Source organism: Pseudorca crassidens, chromosome 18 (assembly GCF_039906515.1).
Source record: "Pseudorca crassidens isolate mPseCra1 chromosome 18, mPseCra1.hap1, whole genome shotgun sequence".
Classification (NCBI taxonomy): Eukaryota; Metazoa; Chordata; class Mammalia; order Artiodactyla; family Delphinidae; genus Pseudorca; species Pseudorca crassidens.
In genome coordinates this window covers 69,322,326-69,342,513 of record NC_090313.1, presented here as the reverse complement: position 1 = coordinate 69,342,513, position 20,188 = coordinate 69,322,326, and the positions used below count along the sequence as shown (strand labels likewise).

General features: G+C 32.5%; 1 protein-coding gene across 7 annotated transcripts in view; it reads left to right on the top strand.

Moving 5' to 3' along the window:
- NBEA (neurobeachin) overlaps positions 1-20,188 on the top strand; it is a 630,249-nt gene that overhangs the window by 39,670 nt on the left and 570,391 nt on the right. For all 7 annotated transcript variants that reach the window (XM_067713386.1, XM_067713385.1, XM_067713382.1 and 4 more), the window contains exons 2-4: positions 12,695-12,926; positions 16,430-16,530; positions 16,772-16,867. In XM_067713386.1, coding sequence (XP_067569487.1) covers positions 12,695-12,926; positions 16,430-16,530; positions 16,772-16,867 — 429 coding nt within the window. The remainder of the gene's footprint in view (positions 1-12,694; positions 12,927-16,429; positions 16,531-16,771; positions 16,868-20,188) is intronic.

Genomic DNA, 20,188 nt, shown 5'->3' with positions numbered 1-20,188 from the left:
TTTCTTCCGGCACCTGTGTGTGTGAAAATGTTTTATTTTCCCTTCATTTGTGAAGGATATATTTATGGATATAGATAAAAGTTGGTAGTTTTTTTCTTTCCTCACTTCAAAGATAAAATGACTTCTTTTGTTATCATTTGACTTCTGTAATTTCAGTTTTAAAACAATACGTTGCTGCCTTTTTGAAGGTAATGTGCTTTATTCTCCTGGTTACTTTTTAAGATATTTCTTTGTCTGTGTATTTTTAGCACCTTTTCTCTGATGTGCACAGGTATGATTTTCTTAGTATTTGTGAACTGAATGATAGAAGTTATTCTTAAACCTATGGCTTAATTTATTTAAATAGCATTGAAAATTTCTTTACTTTTGTGTGTTCAGATAGTGCCACCTGTCCTCTGGATATCTAATTATCCATATGATAGATCTAGTCATTGCATTTTATATCCTTTTTTCTTCCTCTATTTTAATCCTTTTTATTACTCTGTGCATATGTCTGCATTTTTGGGAATGCATGTTCCAGTTAACTAATTCTTTCTTCAGCTGTTTGTTATCTGCTATCAGACTCATTGAGTTATTAAATTCAGTTTTTTTTTTCAGTTCTAGAGTACATTTTATGCTCTTATAGTTTCCTATTAGCTGCTGAAATCCTAAATCTTGTTGTTTAATTCCTTGAACACATGAGTTACAACTAGTTTAAAATTCCGAGTCTCATAACTCCATTATCTAGTCATCTATGTATTTGCTTCATTATCTAGTTATGTATATGTCTGTTATAATATTTTCTTTGGCTTTCATTCCCATCTTATATTTTAATATGACTGACTACTTTTGTGTGAGGCCTGAATAAAGTACATAAAAAGTTGTGGAGCTTTTGCATGCTGATGAGAATAACCCAGTAGAAGGTATGCTATGGTGATGCAGGGACATAGATGGTTGGGAACAATTCACAGAAAAGAAGTGAAATTCAAAGAGCTTATATACCCTTTTCAACAAAGGAAAGAGGGCTTGGACTCCAAGGGACGATACTTTGTGGGGAAGTGACTAGGAAATATGTGGGAGAACAAATGGAAGATAAGGGTTATTTTAGTAAAGTTTGGTGTGTGCAGACTCATCTTGGGGCCAGCTCTCCATCTTCAGTGACAAGGGTTGCTCTTCTCACCCTAGCACCAGAGTGGTGGGATATTTATACCACTTTGACAATGGTAAATTTATACCGTGCTTTCAGGTAGATAATGGGAAAGCAGAAGACTCTTCCTATATCTGTTGATTCTTAATTGCCTTCAGTTTTAAATAACCCTTATGCCAAATGGCATATTTTGGGTGGCATATACTGATCCCCTTCAGTATGAATAAATGATTGACTACCATACACTGAAACTACATGAATTATTGCTCTTTTTGCTGTGATTTAATTTTCAGACAGTAAAAACAACTGTTTGAATTCTGTGTAAACAAATATATTACATTAGTTGATGTAAATATGACATAAAAATGCAAACTTTATTTCAAGTAAAAATTGTTTTGATATTGACTTCTGTATATAGTTTAAGCTGTAGATGAAGGAAAACTGAAGTAATTACCTACCCATAGTTGGGAATTCCTACATGAACTAGATACTGCTCTTAATATTCCTTAGGATTTCTAAGAAATATTTATGGAAGCTGAGTTTAGGTATATATCTTCATTTTAAGGATTATACATTCTAGGCTACATGATGTTTTACTTAGGCTTAATCATTCACAATTATGGTATTTATAAGGGAAATTACTAATTTTTATGCCTGTGAATGAACTGTGTATTTGTGTTTTCTAAAAAGCAAAACCAGTACTTTCTTTGTGATAATTTACTATCTCTAAAAGTTTTTGATAATTTTGTTTTTTAAATAATATTGCAATTATATTTTTAAATAATATTAATCACTTGTCATTTAGATCGGTTGATCAGCACATGGTACTAATGAAGTTAAACTCATGAGTGTTGTTCCCATGTAAACCAGTAAGTTTTCCTCATTTTTTTCTGGGTGCCAGTCTCATCCTGGAAAAATGATGAAATTAACATTAATTGGGTACCTAGTCTAAGCTGGTCACTGTTGGGTACTTAAAAGGAATAGCTTCTTTAATCATCTAATGTCCCTGTGAGATAGGTGGTGTTACACTGAGAAGTTACTTGCAAAACCATGAATTTAGTAAGTGGCAGAGTCAGGATTTGTTCCCAAATTGGCCCAACTCCAAGGATTTGTATCATGCTCAATTGTGGGTCAGTAAAAACCACTTTTTACTTAGCATTTAAAAATAAAACAGCGTTATAAAGCAGAAACTAACACACCATTGTAAAGCAATTATACTCCAATAAAGATGTAAAAAATAACTAAATAAAATAAAACAGTGATTATTTAGCCTCGTGTTAGTGAATTGTTCCTTTTCTTCTTGGTTAATTGTCATCCTTAATCAGTATCTCCTTGGACTCTATCACTTCCTTTAATTACCTTTTATTTTATATTCTGATTAGGAATTTGATAAATTTCCATGTTATGGGAAGAAGAGAAATTGTATAAGGAAGGGACTGCTTAGGATATTATGGAGTGGAACTAGAGGTACAAAGTTGAATGTCATTAGGTTTGCTCCTGATTCTGTACCTAAGGGATAGGTTATTTTCATGGAAGAATTGGCAGGAATTCTTTGATCAAACAGGCCAAAGGACTATGAAGTTGAAAACTCTAAAAATGTAAATATTATTTTAAATCTCATTTTAAATATGCACATCTCACAAAACTATATTAAATACTTGTTTAATGGATATATAATAGTTTCAAATATTACAGTGCGTCCTGTATAGGTGCTGCTCATGGATTGGACATTAAGACAAATGTGGGTCCTATCTTCAGGGAGCTTATAGTCTAGTGTTTATATATAACTCCTGATACCAACAGTTATTATAGTTCCCCCCCACTTATTTTTTCCTCTGATTATAAAAATAAATGATTCTCATTTTAGAAAATTTATAGAATCAGAAAATATGTAAAGATAAAAAGAAAAGATTTTATAAGCCCACAACTCAGAGATACACTTTCAGAAACATTTTAATTTAGTTCCTTTTTTCTCTATGTAAATTTATTACCACAGATGGAACATATGTCTCATGAGAAAAAAAGTTTACTTATTTGCTGTATCTTATTTTTAATTTTCAGAGTCTTTTCTCTTTTTGTCTGAGGATTGTATATATTATTTTTTCTTCTGTGAATCACATTATGGATTTATTTACCAAATCTATAATTTTTCTGTTTTCTAACCCATGAAATTCTGCTTTAACATAATTTTTTTCCTCATAATTTACTCAGACTTGCTTTTTAAAAAATTTTCCCAACCTCTTGAGTTAAATGTTTGATTCATTCATTTTTTTGTTTTTGTTGCTTCCTAATGAAAGCCTTTTAAAGGAGGAATTTCTTCTCATTAGGATATAAACAGTCCTTTGGGAAGTCACATTCCTGTCCTGGTTTGTACTGCCAAAAACCTTTTTATCTCATGCAGCTTCTGTGAATTGTAGGAATCAAAGGTTGATGTTTTATTGTTCTAGTCACATATTTTTTTATTTCTCTCAAACAGAAGTTTTGAATCAGTGAATCATCTCTTTAGCTTTTACCTCATCAGGCAGTCTTTGCAATTTATTCAGTGCCTTACCTGCAGTCTTTTGAAAATGATTTTACCCCCTTTGAGTCTTTAGATTCTAAATTCTGTCCTTGCTATATGATAGACACCACAGCTGTTGCATATATCATAGTTGTCTTCTCAATAGAGGTTGTAATACACTGTATCCTAGAACCAGAAGATTTTAGAGATTGTATAATTTTGGCCTAGGTGGAAACTGAGGCTCAGAGGAGAAATACCCTGAGGTACCTAGAATACTAAATGAATGTACTTCTGCCCATAGGTTTTAGCAGAGCTTTGATTTAAAAGCAGGGATCTAGGACTTCCCTGGTGGCCAGTGGTTAAGAATCCGCCTGCCAATGCAGGGGACACGGGTTTGATCCCTGGTCCAGGAATATCCCACATGCCTCGGAGCAACTAAGCCCGTGTGTCACAACTACTGAGCCCGCGCTCTAGAGCCCGAGAGCCACAGCTGCTGAAGCCCACGTGCCTAGAGCCCGTGCTCCGCAACAAGAGAAGCCACTGCAACGAGAAGCCCACGCACCACAAGGAAGAGTGGCCCCCGCTCGCCACAACTAGAGAAAGCCCACGCTCAGCAATGAAGACCGAGTGCAGCCAAAAAAAAAAAAAAAAAGTAGGGATCTAGCTCTCTTCCATTTTACCAGTTCGGGCCTGATCATTATTTCTGTGTGAAGGATTTCAAATAATAAATTCAGATAACTCAGGTAATTCAGATATTCAAATATTAAATAAATAAGAATTCATTCAGTAAAAAGGTTGTAGAGAAACTGTTTATTATGATATAAGTGCTGTTGTAGAAAGATGAATTTGGCGGTGGTATTTAGTGGTAACTTGAGGTAGGAAGATACTGTGAGGAGGCAACAAAGCAATGTTGAAACTGCTTGGTGTGGGAGCTAGGAAAAATGAAGAAGGTCTGAGTCTGAGATATGAATAAGGAAGAAATACTAGGGCTTGACATGAAAAAAGCAGAAGAGTCACAGGTAATGTGAAGGCATCAAGTGTTTATGACTGAGCCAAGAGAGTAATTTTATTTTAAGCAGATAGTTTTTAGTTTTTTTTAGTTTTTTTTTTGTTTATAAATTCATGATGTGTTGCGGAATGGATGATAGTCTTTTTCCAAGAAGTTGAAGTTTTGAGGGGTGTGTTTCATGTTATATATATATATGCATTCTGTTGTAGCTGAAAGTCAACTCTTAGGTTTAGTTAAAACTTTGTTTTTCTTGCATTGTTTTAATTTTCCGTACATTATATAGATTCTGTGCCATTTCCATTGGAAGGAAATTGTAAAGGTGCTTTCCAGTTTTGGCAATTATGAATAAAGCTGCTGTAAACATCTGTGTGCAGATTTTTGTGGACAAAATCTGTGTGGACATACGTTTTTCGCTCCTTTGAGTATTATATACTAAGGAGCACAGTTGCTGGATTGTATGGTAAAAATGTTTAATTTTGTAAGAAACCACCAAACTGTCTTCCACAGTGGCTGTACCATTTTCATTCCCACCAGCAAACAATGAGAGTTTCTGTTGCTCCATATCCTCAGCAGCACTTGATGTTATCAGTGTTCTAGATTTTGGCCATTCTAATAGGTGTGTAGTGGTATCTCATTCTTGCTTTAATTTGCATTTCTCCAGTGACGTGGGATGTGGAGCATCTTCTTATATCCTTCTTTGCCATGTGTATATCTTCTTCAGTAAGGTGTCTGTTAAGATCTTTAGTATTTGTTTCCTTTTCATGTTCAGTGTTTTCTCTAGAGTATACAATATGCATTAACTTACTCTCTACCTTCAAATAATATACTACTTCAAGTATAGGTTAAGAATCTTTTAGAAGTATACTTATATTTCTCCTTTCTTGTCCTCTGTGATCTTGCTGTCATTGGTTTTACTTTCATATGTGTTATAAATCCCTTAATGCATTGTTATTTTTGCTTTAGATAGTTATCTTTTAAAGAATTTTCAAAATGAGATAAAACAGTCTTTTGCATTTAACAACAGTCTTGATTTTGGCACTCTTCAATTTTTTTATGTCATTTCAAATTTCCAGCTGGTATCATTTTCCTTCTGCTGGAAGAACTTACTTTAACACTCCGTATGGTAAAAGTCTGCGGGCAGCAGATTCTCTCAGCTTTCATTTGTCTGCAGAAGTCTCTACTTTGTTTTTATTTATGAAATAGAGTTTTCATTGTTAGGCTAGGAGTTAGAATTTAAAAGCATATAGTGGTTTGGCAATTAACACATTTAGTTTTCCTTCAAATGTCAGTTGGCTCCTAGTAGCCAGGTGGATTTGTCATATATGTTTGGTATAGTCATATAAAGCAATTATAAACCTGGTTATACTTGCTTTTGATAAAGTGCAAGTTGTTTAAAATACATTTTAAAGAAGGCACTTATTGTATGATAGTTATTCCCTTTGTTTCCTCCTCCCTTCCGTAGAGTTTTTATGGATGGTATTTACAGCAGAGTTTGTTATACTCTTGGGTATAGTTATTCCTATACCACAGAAAGATTGTCAATATAAATTACTTGTAGAGAAGACTTGTGTAAAAGAAATAGGAAAAAACCCAGTAGTTTTCTATTTTTCTTGCCTTGGTTTGTTGGCTCGGTTTAGGAGCATTAGCTTATTATGTTCATGTCCAAATTATAAAGTTTTCCTGTTATTTACTGAACACTTATCTAAAAGTCATTTATTACATATGCTAATGTTTAACATCAGATTTTGAAGGTTAGATGACTGGTGGCAGTACATATTTATGTCTTGTGGGTGATCCCTCTGGTAATGATATACTTCTTAATTCTTTATGATATTGACAAGACAAATTCTGATGCTGACACTAGCTTAGGGACCTTGGGCAGGTTACTTAACTTATGCTAACCTCAATTTCCTTGTTTGAGATACTCATCTCCCAGAGTTATGAGATATTAAATGAGGCTATATGCATAAATTATGCAACATATAATTAATGTTCACAAAATGGTGGTTCTTAATTATCATGTTTTCACTTTTTTGTTTCTTTGTAAAATTACACACAGTTATAGCTTTATATTGAAGATCTATTCTTTAGGAATTAATAATTCAAGAGCTTTATAATTAGATTATATCTGCTTCTATAAGTAATTTGATTGGCTAACAGTAGAAGACATCTGTGAACTAATAGAAAGCAAAACATAAGCTGGAAGACAGAATAGAGGAAGGAGATAAGACAAAAGCAGTTGTCAAATTTTGAACACAAAATTAATTTTTTCTTTTGATGGGCCATTCTTTCTTGTTTCTTTGTGTGTCTCATAATTTTTTGTTGAAATTTGGACATTCTGAATATTGTAATGTGGAAACTCTGGAAATTCTGTTCTTTTCCCTACTCTTGAGTTTGTAGTTGCTATTGTGTGCTATTGCTGTTTGCTTAGTAGCTTTTCTAAATTATATTCTGTATTCTGTATAAGATCTGTAAACTCTGCCACTTTTGGCCATTGAAGGCTTTGTTCTGTTAGTTTGATGGGCAGCGGATATTTTGACAGAGTTACCTTAAATGCCTGGAGCCAAGGAAGGGAAAAAAAGGAAAAGCAAATGCTCTTCCCCATCTTTTGCTCTGTGCTGGAGACTTCTTCAGTGTTTGGTCAGGCTGTTTACATCACTGCTCTAGCTTTTACTTCCTACTTGTATAGAGCCTAAAGTTCAGCTACAAATGAAAGCTTAGGGACTTTGTAGACCTTTTCTGAATGTGCGACCTGCCCTGGGTATGCATGTGGATTTCTGGATTACCCAGTATACATGAAAGCTTTTGAAAGACCTTATACCCACATTTATCTCCTTTCCCCACGTCTTCCTTCCCAGGCTTCCAGGTCTGTCTACAGCTTGCCCCAAGTGTTGGCTTGCCTCAGGTGCTGCAGCTAATACATGTGCCTTTAAAGGCTTTCAGCAAAAGTGTTCTAGTTCTAGGAACCTTCTGAGTTGAGTGAAGCAAAGAAAATTCTTTGTGTCTATCCTTGAGGGAGCTGCCAGTCAGGTTCAGACCTACAACTACAGTTCTTTGAGAATAAGGTCCCTAGTGCTTCCTTTGGAACTAGCAACCCTCACCACCATTGCAGGCTGGCGTTCTCATGACTGTTGCCAATCTGAGGGATTGAAGGTGGGACGTACCCCACAAAACAGTAGCTTCTTCCTCACCAAGTCTTTCCTTGGTTGTTGTACATTTTTGACTTGATTGCAGAAATCTTCAGAAGTTTATTCTGCCAGTTTTTGCTAGATCGTTAGTTTTTTAGGGAGGACATAGCTGCCCACTCTGGTGTTTTTTTGGTGACATCACTCCCATTCTTTTTCAAAGGAAGATATTGTAATTGATTTCACTTGAAAATAGTTAGAAACTGGAAGTATACTTAAGCCTGATTTTAACAACTAAAAATTGTGTGTAGTGTACTTAGTCCCTTACTTAGACAATAACATGTCTCCCGAATTTTACCTGTGAAACCTTACATATTTTTTAAGTGGTAATAGAAGAAAAAAATAACGCAACCAAGGGGTATAAACAAGAATGAGGAAACATTTTCTTTGGCTTTGTGGTCATCTCTGGAACTTTAGAAAAGTTATATGGCATTAAGAGCAATTCATTGCTAAAAGAGAAAAGTAGAGTATGGTAGAAAGTCTTTGGCTTACAACCTGATGATGGACCATGAATTTGTGAAGCTCTCCTGCCAGCCTACTTACCTCCCTTCTGTCCTCTCATCCTGCCATCTTCCCATTCCATGTTAAATATTGAATAATTTGCATGGGTTTGTCAGTGTGCTAGTGATGTAGATATGGTTGATAGTTAGAAATGGTCCTTACCCTTACAAAGCTTACTGTAAACTTGGGGTGGAAAGAAATCTGTAAACATCTAGGATATCCTGAAATGATTGCTGTGATGTGGATGGGTTGTAATGCGAGTTCAGAGAAAGACAGTGTTTGTAGTTACTAGGAAGACTTTCTGGATTAAGTGGTATCTAAACTGATATTTGGAGGTTTAATGGAAGTTAAAATTAGGGGTTGGGAGAGAACCCTATTTCATGCATAGGGAGTAACATTATAAAGAGTTTTAGATGAAGTGAGAGATGGCATTGTGGAAATGTTTTTTATGACAGTAGCTAGGGAATGGAAAATAGAGGAAGCTGAATGTGGGGTGTTGAACTGGGGCTTTATAAGCAATGTTATCTAGTTTAGAGTTTATCCACAGATTTGCAAAGATTTGCAAAGAAATCCAACTGGTTAATAATTATCCAGTTTGATTTAGTCTAATGTACACTGAATTATTCCATATGATCCTAACTAATAATCTAAGATTTCAAAATAAAGATATTTAAAACTCTGTACTTAAAAAATAAAAGATACTTAAATTGCTAGTAATTATAAACCTTAGTACTTTCAGAAGATAATACATTTCCAGGCCAGCATTTGATATTCTAAATTTTTATACAGTAATTTTTATACTTTTATGTAAATAAAACTTAATTCATTAAAAAGGCTCACCTATATTTATTTTATTCACTTATGACAGATTCTTGAGTAGGAAGGGCCATTGTGGACCGCTTTTCTTGAATGCCAATACCTTTTAGAATTTTAAGGAGAAGGCCTGGAGGAAAAGAAAACCCTTAACTGTGCAAATAGAGTGTCATATTGACACATTCGGATTTACAGGAAGTCTCAATTCATTTATAAATCTCATTTGTACTATGGTAACAGTGATTTTAGGTTTTTTTTTTTTTTTTTTGGTTTAGCTTTCTAGCCTGTCATGTCAATTTTTTTGCTTTTTAAAATGTTTTCCTGTGAGTTTCCTTTTTTAGTGTTTATTGCTAATTTTCCTGTAATTGAGCCTTCAAAGTCTTAGACATTCTTACTGAAATAATTTATTTAAATAACTTTAAATAAACTGGTTGTTTTCCTTTATTGTGATTTACTACCTCTTGATGTTTCATTTCTTACCCACGGAAATCATTTTGTCTTCCCTCATTTTACCCATACACTGTTCTCAAAGCACTAATTTCTTAATAGAGCTACTATGACACGTCTCATCTCTATTTTTTAAGTTTACACTCTTGACTTCATAGCAAGTCGTTTCGGTACATTTTCTAGTCTAGATTAGAATCCTGGATCTGCTGCTTACTCATGTGTGACTTTGGTTATGTTGCCTAACCTCATTTATCTTCAGTTTCCCTCTCTGAAGACAACTATGCCTTTTCCTCATAGAGTTGTTAGGGAATTGTTTAAATAATAAAGACTGACTGTTTCTAGTTTTTCTTGTATGCTTTAGTTGATAAATATTGAACTGTTCATTACAAGTGAGGAATAAATATTTCCCTAATCTTGGAATGATATTTCTGCAAGCAGTTAGCCTCCTTAATACTAATGTATTAAAAATTATAATGGGAGTTAGAAAGACCATCCAAAAACATAGGTCCACTCTGTTCTAACGTTTATAATAAATGTTTTTACAGCTTCTGGCAGTGAAATCAGGGAGCCATAACTGTGCTCTTTTGTAATTAAATGATGTATAGAAAGGGGCATTGTTTTTTTAACTGTGAAAGATAGAGCCTTAGGCTTCACAAAATAGCTTGATTGTTAGAATTACACATTATAATTGTTAATTCCTTTAAAAGCAGACTATTTTTGTTACCACTGAGCCCATTTCTGTTATTTACTCATTTGATAATGGTTCTTGGGTAGACCAGATTCTACTTAAGCACTTACAACTCATTAAGGAGATTAGTCTAAAAAATTCTTCAGTGTTCTTCCATTTAAGTGTATACTGATTCTTACAGAGATTTATTCTGAGTCTTATAGACTTAAACTTTGGTATCTACTTCTTTTAGTTCAGGCAGTAAGTTGTCATTGTTTTTCAAATCTATTTATTTCTCTGTGGTTCACTTCTGGAGAACCTCTTCTAAGTTACTAATCATGGGTTTACAAGTTTCATGGTAGTGACCCAAGTCAATTGGATATATGAATATGAAAAAGTAAGCAGTTCTTGGTGAGACCATGGCACGGTGAAAATGATGCTTGAGTTGGTTTTGCTAAAGCTACAAGTAATATCTAAGAGTACACGATCTACAATAATTTAGCTTTTCCTGGAAACATAAGGTTTACACTGGCTGTTTCATGGTGCTTTATAAGTATGTGATCAGATGACTACAATTTTTAGCTCAAAGTTGGGGTAAGAGAACTGGTAATAGCTAACGTTAACTCCTTAACTGAATGCTAACTATATGCCTGACTTTGTTACTAAGTGCTTATAACCCATGCTTATGACCCAATTACTTTATTTATTTAATCTTTACAACAACCCTTTTAGGTAGGAACTTTTATTCCCATATTGTAGATGAAGTGACAGGCTTAGAGAAGTAGCGTCATTAAAGTGAGTGGTGCAGCTAAAATCAGAATCCCAGGAAGTCTGAATTAGAGCCAATCTCTTAACCATTCCCATAGCTATTTTTGTTAATAAACCAGAAATAGTAGGAGGAGTTGAAGTCGTTTCACACATAGAAGTAAACCCAACCTTTAACCAGAGAGAATATCTAGGTCAGTAAAAGGTTGGAAGTTAGCATAAGGGCTAGTTTCTTATAAAGTTGAATTTTGAAACTGTTACAGAGAAAATATATATACAGAGTATAATATTTTACAATTTGAGAATATTTTGTTTTTAACTTCTTGAATTCTAGAACTTTTAAAATATTCACTTCTTTGTCATTAGTTGCTGTGAGAATTAAGTTATTTACTATATGTAAAGCACTTAGAATAATACTAAATGGTATGTGAGGTTAGGTGGTGGTATTATTATTACCATTATTTTCAAATTTATATTATACAGTGTGCTCATCCATCCATATTAATGAACACGTTTCATTGATGGAAAATTAATTTGACTTCTTGAATCTAATCTCTAGCCCCTGTCTGAACCTAATTTATGTCTTCTTTTATACTTTATGTAATTTATAAGCCAAATGCAACCTTTTTTGGAATAAAGTAGAACATACGTAAATACATATATAGATCTTTATTTCTAGAATTTAGCACTGTTAGTGCATGGACTTTTTCTTGTCCACAGATATACTTCTAGTTCTTAGAACAGTAAGTTCTAGTCTTTAATAAATAAAATATTTGTTGAATGAATAAATGAATGAATGACTTCACATTTGTCACACATTTTATATATGGCTATTATTTTCTGCCTAAATTTTCCATTCTCTAGATCAAAAAGATATCCAGTTTGTTAATGTTCTTCCTTAAGAATGGTACTTATTACTGAATAAACTAATTAATGTGAGATTTGATCCATAGAGAATAGGAGTATCATTGTATCTTTCATTACATGTGTATTTGTCTATTGCTGTAGTAAAGTAGCATTTGGGAGGAGGACGACTTTTGACTCACTTGGCATAATGCCACAAGTCAAATATGCTGCCATTAAATCAGCTTTCTTTCCCAGTTCACATGTTTTTTTAAAAAAAATACTACTAGATATTAGGTATTTCTCGTGTAAACATTTTTAACATTAATTCTGTTATTTCAACATTTACTGTAAGTTTGCTAATCTAGTTTCATGTTTCTTCATGTTTTATACATGGAGATTAGACCCACCTATTCTTTTTCATTTACATCTATTTTATTTGTCAGTCTAGTAATATAAAAGAAAATGAATTTTCATGTCTTAAAATTTATCCTTAGTGATCTCTGCATCTTCTAGTAATTTTCACTTTTCAAAGCCAAAATCTTTTTAAGGGAATTTGCCCAGAATCCCACCTCTTAGTCATTTGCTCTATTTTACTCTATTTTTCTAGATTTGAAATCACCTTTTCAAATTGAAAAAAAAAAAATTAGACTTCTCTTTGCTAGTTTTAATTTTTACAGCACCTTTCACTTATCTGTAGTGAAATTTTCATCAAAATTAATTTCAGGCTAGAAGACTTGAAATTTTTTAAAGTAGCTAATACTTTCTTGCTAGCTTTGCTGTTATATGTGTAACCTCTCACATTATCATTGGTGATTTTTTTTCTGTTTATTTTTAGCTGGTTGGTGGAGAGTTTGACTTGGAGATGAACTTTATTATCCAGGATGCTGAGAGTATAACATGCATGACAGAGCTTTTGGAACACTGTGATGTCACATGTCAAGCAGAAATATGGAGCATGTTTACAGCCATCCTACGAAAAAGTGTTCGGAATTTACAGACTAGTACAGAAGTTGGGCTAATTGAGCAAGTATTGCTGAAAATGAGTGCTGTAGATGACATGATAGCAGGTATGGGATTATCTGACAGGAAAGTATAATTTAAATGTTTATAAAGATTCATATACTTCTCTTTATATTCTATAGGTTATATAGTTTTGTTGAAGCTACCTTGTTTTAAAATAGATAAGTAGAAATGTATGGGAAATTTGCCTTTTATGTTAAGGGGAAACCTGAAGAATGAAAGATGACTTCTGTATTCGACAAAAATAATTACTATTTTGGTTTTCCAGGTTTTAGAAAATCTCAGTAATGTGGAATAAGTGCTATGAAATCTATCAGAAAAATAAACAGTACATTTCTATGTAGAACTTAATTAATAAACCTTTATATAATTAAAATATCACAATACATATTATATTTCTATAAAATTAGCACTTTATTAAAAGTTCTGTGAACTCCATGTTCTCCAATCTGACATATATGGTACTATGACAGGAGGTGCTAAAAGCCTTCAGACAAGCAGGCTGTAGTTTTTGGAAGTGTCGATTTTACTTTGATATTTTTTTGGAGGAACTTTTGTGTTAAAATAAATGCAGATATATTGTTAATTAGAACATACTATTTGCATGAAATTTCAAGATAAAAATAATAATTTGGTGTTATGTGTTATTTCAAATAATAATTTTCATATCTGTAATTCTTCACTGTCAATCCTTTACCCACCTGCAAGTCCATTCTCCTCTGTAGTTAGATGCACTTCAGTAGAAGTGTTTTGAAAGATGGTCCCAGAGCAACAGTTATTCCCAGAAAATAAGGAATTTGAAATGTTGATTCTCTTAAGCCATGAATCTTCCGTATAACTTTCTTCTGACATGAAAAGGTTTCCTAATTCTAAAAGTGCTAGTATAATTCCTCACAATATATGATCAATATCTGATCCTTAGTTCAACACCAGAAAATCCTCTATAATATTTTGATCTATGCATAATTAATTTAATATCAGTAGAACAAAACATTAAACAAGAAAAAATAGAATGAAGAATAAAGATCAGTGCTTTTTAAATTTAAGCAATATTTTGAAATTTTTGTTTTTCTTATAGAGTATATTAAAATCATTTCTAATTGCTTTTGAGGTGGCATCTATCTCTATTTAGAATGATGTAGTATTCTCTATATTGGTTACTAATGGTTAACTTCATGAAAAATGAGAATCAAAATTAAAACATCTTTTTGATGAAAATATGGTACCATCTGCAAATTTTAGCATTAACAGGAATTTATATGTATAAACTTACATGTACACATGTTGTATAGAACATCATGTGATCTTTGAATCCTCATATCTGGATTTAAGCCCTTAAAATTCTTTTTCTTTTCTTTTTTTCTTTTATTTTTTTTGTAAATAAAGTGCACTTTATAGAATGCACTTTAGAAAATGAGCCACAATTACGAACATACTAGCTTACTGTACATAATTCATGAGCACTGAGAAGTAAGCTGATAGTAAGCATGATAGTACCACAGAGCTTTTTACATTTTCTGTTATACAAAGCTTCTTAATTCCCTTATCCTTTATTCTCATTAATGATAATGTGGATAACACAAATTTTTCACTTTTTGTTATTTAAGTGATGAATAAGTGCTAGAAAAATACCTCTACCTTACTTTTCCGTAGAGAAATTAAAATTTAGATGACATACTAATGAAGCACCAGTAACCACCAAAGCACTACTAAGTTTTCACTCTGAGTGTTTTGTAGCATGCTAAGTTCAAAGAAGTTCTTTTCATTTAATAATATGAAGATATCATATTAGAAGGTGGTTAAACATCTATACTAAATTGATAAGAGAATTTCATAGTCTTAGTATTTTTTCTCCTTTAAAAATCTGGTATAGAAAAGACCTTTTTTAATAGACCTTTTAAAATTTTATAATAAAATTAAAAACTGAGGTGCTTGGCTATCTTATCTGTATAATAAATAAGAAATCTTAATAATTATGTAATTAAATACAAATGTAATAGGTCACTTTTTGTGACATACATAGGAGATGAGATAAAGTTTTGGAAATAGAATTCTTTTAAAATAGTATTTGTAGGCATACCTTTAAGAAATCTTCTATGAAGGTTCTGTCATTGCAGCTAATTGCTTAAAAATGCTTTATATTAACTTAGGATTTTAAAGTGCTTGGTTTTTATCTAGAATTTTTTTCTTAGAAACAGATATTCTGACTAATATGTAGTAACTATGAACATTTTTATTACTTGAATGATGAATGGTCTTTCATTAAAAGATATCTCTTTAAAATGGCATATCCACAGTCACAGGTTTATCGTAGAGATTGCTTACTTATAATGGTGTTAAGTAAGAATAAGTCAGTTCTTTTTTGATGAAAATAACCATATTAAATTTCTAATTTGAAATACATAATAAATATTTTTAAAGTCTCAAAGTTCAACTAACTAATCTATGATATTGGATAATGTATAGTACATGTCAATAATTATTTCAACTTATCCTAACCTCACCTATTTTATTAATTGATGATAAATTGTTTATAATGTATATGTGTATTTATTGTAATAACTTGCATAGTATCTTTAATTCTTAGGACGTGCTTTAGAAATTGAGAAAATGAAGTATAAGTATTTAGATGTTTAATTTCTTGCAAAAAATGATTGATAGAGGTACTATTACAATGTCTAGAGATGAGAAAGTAATCAGAGACAAGAGATTAAATGTATAATTTTTTCTTATTATCTGGTGAGCTGGTGTGTCTCTTATATGAACATAAACACATTATCATAATGGATATCACTAGTCAGATGTTCAAATGGTACTTCTATTTAGAGACTAGTAAGTAAGAGTGAGGGCTCTGGAGCCATACTGCCTAGGTTTGAATTTTGACTACCACTTAGTAGAGTGCGTTCTTGGGCAGTGTGATTAAGTTATCTATGCTTCACTTTCCTCATTTTTAGAAGGGGATAATAATAATACTTACCTCATAGGCTTGTTAGGAGGATTTGTGAAGTTAATGCATGTAAACCACTTGGAATAATGCCAGGCAATGAGTGAACGCCCCAAATTGTTGTTAATGGGCCAAGGACTATTTCAAGAATGTACTTTATTAAGAGTAGATAATTCTAAAAGAAAATGTGGTTAACCATCACTTTTTCATTTGAAAATAACAAATTTACAATGTTAAATCATTGTACCGTTGCATTTTTTTGCCTACTTTTCCCAGCATATAGCAGATTCGTGTGTGTGTGTGCCCGTATGTGTGTGCATTCTGAGAATTTATAAAATCCATTTTATATAATTTTTCAAAGAGAACTTAATTGAAATGGTAATTCTGATGGGAAGAAAATCCTAAAATTCAAATATAATTTTTTGCTTATCTGATGAGTTAAAAATTTTTAATTAGAACGGCTATTCATGAGGACATTTAGCTATAATACATATCCATATATATGTAGAAATGACAAGCTAACTTTTGCTCTTTCAAAAAGTATATTTACCTTGACAGATGGCAGCTCATGACTAGAGTTCAGAATAACTTTATTTTCCTTTGAAGATCTTCTAGTTGATATGTTGGGGGTTCTTGCCAGCTACAGCATCACTGTCAAGGAGTTGAAGCTTTTGTTCAGCATGCTTCGAGGAGAAAGTGGAATCTGGGTAAGCCGTGGTCAGAGGGAAAAGTATTCAATATCAGTGCATTAATACTTAATGTTCAACAGTTCGTCTCTAGAGAGCTATAAACTTGAATTTGTAACGGAAATTGTTCCTCTTAAAGAGTTTATTAAATGATTTAAAATTAATTTTCTTTCAAGTTAGAAAACATTCTGGTGGTTAAGGTGATATATTAGGTATTTTTGTTAAATTTGTACAGTGACATTTCTTTTTCTTATTTCCTTAGCCAAGACATGCAGTAAAATTATTATCAGTTCTTAATCAGATGCCACAAAGACATGGTCCTGATACTTTTTTCAATTTCCCCGGTTGTAGTGCTGCGGTAAGTTTTAAATACATATGTTTGTTTTTATTTCTTTTAAGTCAACTCTGTGAAGGTATAATTTACATACAGTAAAATTCCCCAATTTAAAAAGTACAGTTTGTTGAGTTTTGAATAGTCCTGTAACCACCACGACAGTCATGATTTAGAACAGTTCTGTCACCCACCAAAATTCCCTTGTGTCTCTTTGAAGTCTGTTCCCTCTCCCTAGGCTGTCCCTTGCAACCTTTGATTTATTTTGTGTTTGTATAATTCTATCTTTTCTAGAGTTTCATATAAATAAAATCATATAGTATGTAGTCTTCTCCGCCAGGCTTCTTTTACTTACCATAATGCTTTTGAGCTTATCCATGTTGTAGTTTATCAGTAATTCTATTCCTTTTTATTCTGAGTAGTAGTACATTTTATGGATATACCGCAGTTTATCCATTCACTAGTTGATGGACTTTTGGGTTTTCAGTTTTTGGTTATTGTAAATAAAACTGCTAGGTCTTGAATAAAGGTCTTCTGCAGGTATGTATTTTTATCTCTTGAGTAAATACGAAAGAGTGAGGTTGCTAGTTTTTGTGTTAAGTATGTATTTCATTTCATGATAAACATGCAAATTGCTTTTTCTGTAGTGGAAAATTTTGCATCCCCATCAGCAGTGTATGAAAATCCCAGTTGATCTGCATCCTGGACATTGTGTCTTTTTAATTTGAAGCATGTAAATGGTTATGTAATGGCACCTCATTGTAGTTTTAATTTTGTGTTGCCCTTATGACTGATGTTGAACATTTTTCATGTGTTTATTAGCCATTCTTAAACCTTTTGTGATGTTTGTGTTCAAATCTTCTGTTCACTTAAAAAAATGTGATTATTTGTCTTGTTATCTTAAGAGTTCATTATATATTTGGGGTGTAAGTTAATTTGGAAATGTGTTTGTCAAACATTTCTCCCAGTCTGATGCTCGTCTTCTTATTTTCTTAACAATATTTCTTGAAGTACAAAAGATTTTAATTTTGATGGAGTTCAATTAAAATTTTCTTTCTTTTATGACACATGATTTTGTAATCTAAGAAATCGGTGTAAACCAAGGTCACAGGATTTTATTCTCTTATGCATTCTACTGAAAGTTGTGTTTTTTTACCTCTTATGTTTAGGTCTGTGATCCTTTTGTATAAATTTTAAAAATATGATGTGAGGGAAGGTTGGAGGTTAAGTTTTGTTTGTTTAACATATGACTATCAAATTGTTTCAAAGCCTTTTGTTGAAGAGACAGTTCTTTTCACATTGGATTGTGTTGGCACCTTTCTTGAAAACTATCTGGCCGTGTTTGTGTGGATCTAGTTCTGAGTACTCCAATTCATGGGACACAATATATCCTTTTATTTCATTTTCTTTGATGTTTCAGTGTTTTGCAGTTTTCAGCATGCCAGTCTTAAACATCTTTTGTTAAATTAATTCACAAATATTCCATATTGCTTTATGCTAGTATATAAAAATGCAAATTTTTTGGTATATTGACCTTATATCCTGAGACCTTGCTAAACTCACTTACTTATCCTAGCAGTTTTTTTAGTAGATGCCTTTTTATTTCATTTTGTACCTTATTGCACTGGGTGGGACCTTCAATTAGTAATCGTAACAGTCTTGACTTATTCTCAGTCTTGGGGAGAGCATTAAGTATTTCACCATTAAGTATACTATTAGCGTTAGGTTTTAAGATATATCCTTTATCAGACTGAGAAAATTCTTTTCTATTCCTATTTACTGGGTTTTTTTTTCATCATCAGTAAGTTAATATCGGTGTTGAATTTTATCAAATGCTTTTTCTGATTTTATTGAAATGATCATATAGTTTTTCTTCTTAATCTTTATTAATGTGATGAATTACAGTGACTGATATTTCAGTATTAAATCACCTTTGCATTCCTGGGATAAAAACTACTTGATCGCAGTGTAATAACCTTTTCATACAACACTGGATTTGATTTGCTAACTTTTTGCTAAGAAACTTTGCAATTATTTCTATGAGTGATTTGACGATCTATTTTTCTTTTCCTGTGATAGCTTTCTCCAGTTTTGATGTTAGGGTAATTCCTCATAAAATGAGTTGGGAAGTATTTGTTTCTCTCTATTGAAGAGTTTGTGTAGAATTGATAATACTTATTCTTGAATGTATGCTAGAATTCACTATTGAAGCCATCTGGATCTGGAGTTTTGTTTGTGGGAAGGTTTTAAACTACAAACTTGGGCTTCCCTGGTGACTCAGTGGTTGGGAGTCTGCCTGCCGATGCAGGGGACACGGATTTGTGCCCCAGTCCGGAAAGATCCCACATGCCTTGGAGCGGCTGGGCCCATGAGCCATGGCCACTGAGCCTGCGTGTCTGGAGCCTGTGCTCCGCAATGGGAGAGGCCACAAAAAAAATAAAATAAATAATAATAATAAACTACAAACTTAATTTCTGTAGTAGATATAGGGAAATTTTCTATTTGTTTTGAGTAAGCATTGGTAGTGTGTGTCTTTCAAGTAATTGTCCAGTTAATCTAAGTTGTTGAATATATTGGCATAAAGTTGTTAATCATATCCTCTATTATGCTTTTAATGTCTATGGGATATGTAGTGATGCCTCCTCTTTCATTCTTGTTACTATATTTTTTCCAGTCAGTCTAGCTGGAAGTTTATCCATTTTGTTGTTCTTTTCAACTAGCTTTCTCAGTAAGCTTGATTTCATCATTTTAATATACATGGTAGCATTGTAGAGCTTATGTGTAATTTTTGGCTAGAAGAACCGGTTTTGATTTCTGAATCCTCTAGTTCATTACTGTAGAGGACTAGTCCTTAGTGCTTCTTAGCTTACTTTCATGTAAAATATTAGCATTTTATAATGGAATAGGGTTATTGTGAGCCTGTAATGAAATAATATACTATTTAAGCACTATATAAGTTGTAAAACATAATGTAAATATTTATTGCTCTTTGGTTATTACAGGTACTTAAATGTCCTTTCAATCTCTCATTTCATCAACCATTATCCTAATTTTATATTTTTTCCTGACTATTTTGTTACTAATCTTTTAAGTTAGTTTCTACCAATTGTGAAACAAAAATAGGAAAGTTAAAAAAAAACAAAACACTTTCAAGGTGGAAGCAAATCATTTTACATATCAGTTTGTTAGTGTAGAGCATATATAATATGTATGTATATTGTGGTACTTAGCAGAGAAAACACTGTCACTGTCCCTAAGGAGATGAGGGTTCTTTTATATGTAACAGTTCTAGTTATACACATATGTATTTCTAATACATTTTACAGAGCTGTTGTTGACCTGACATCT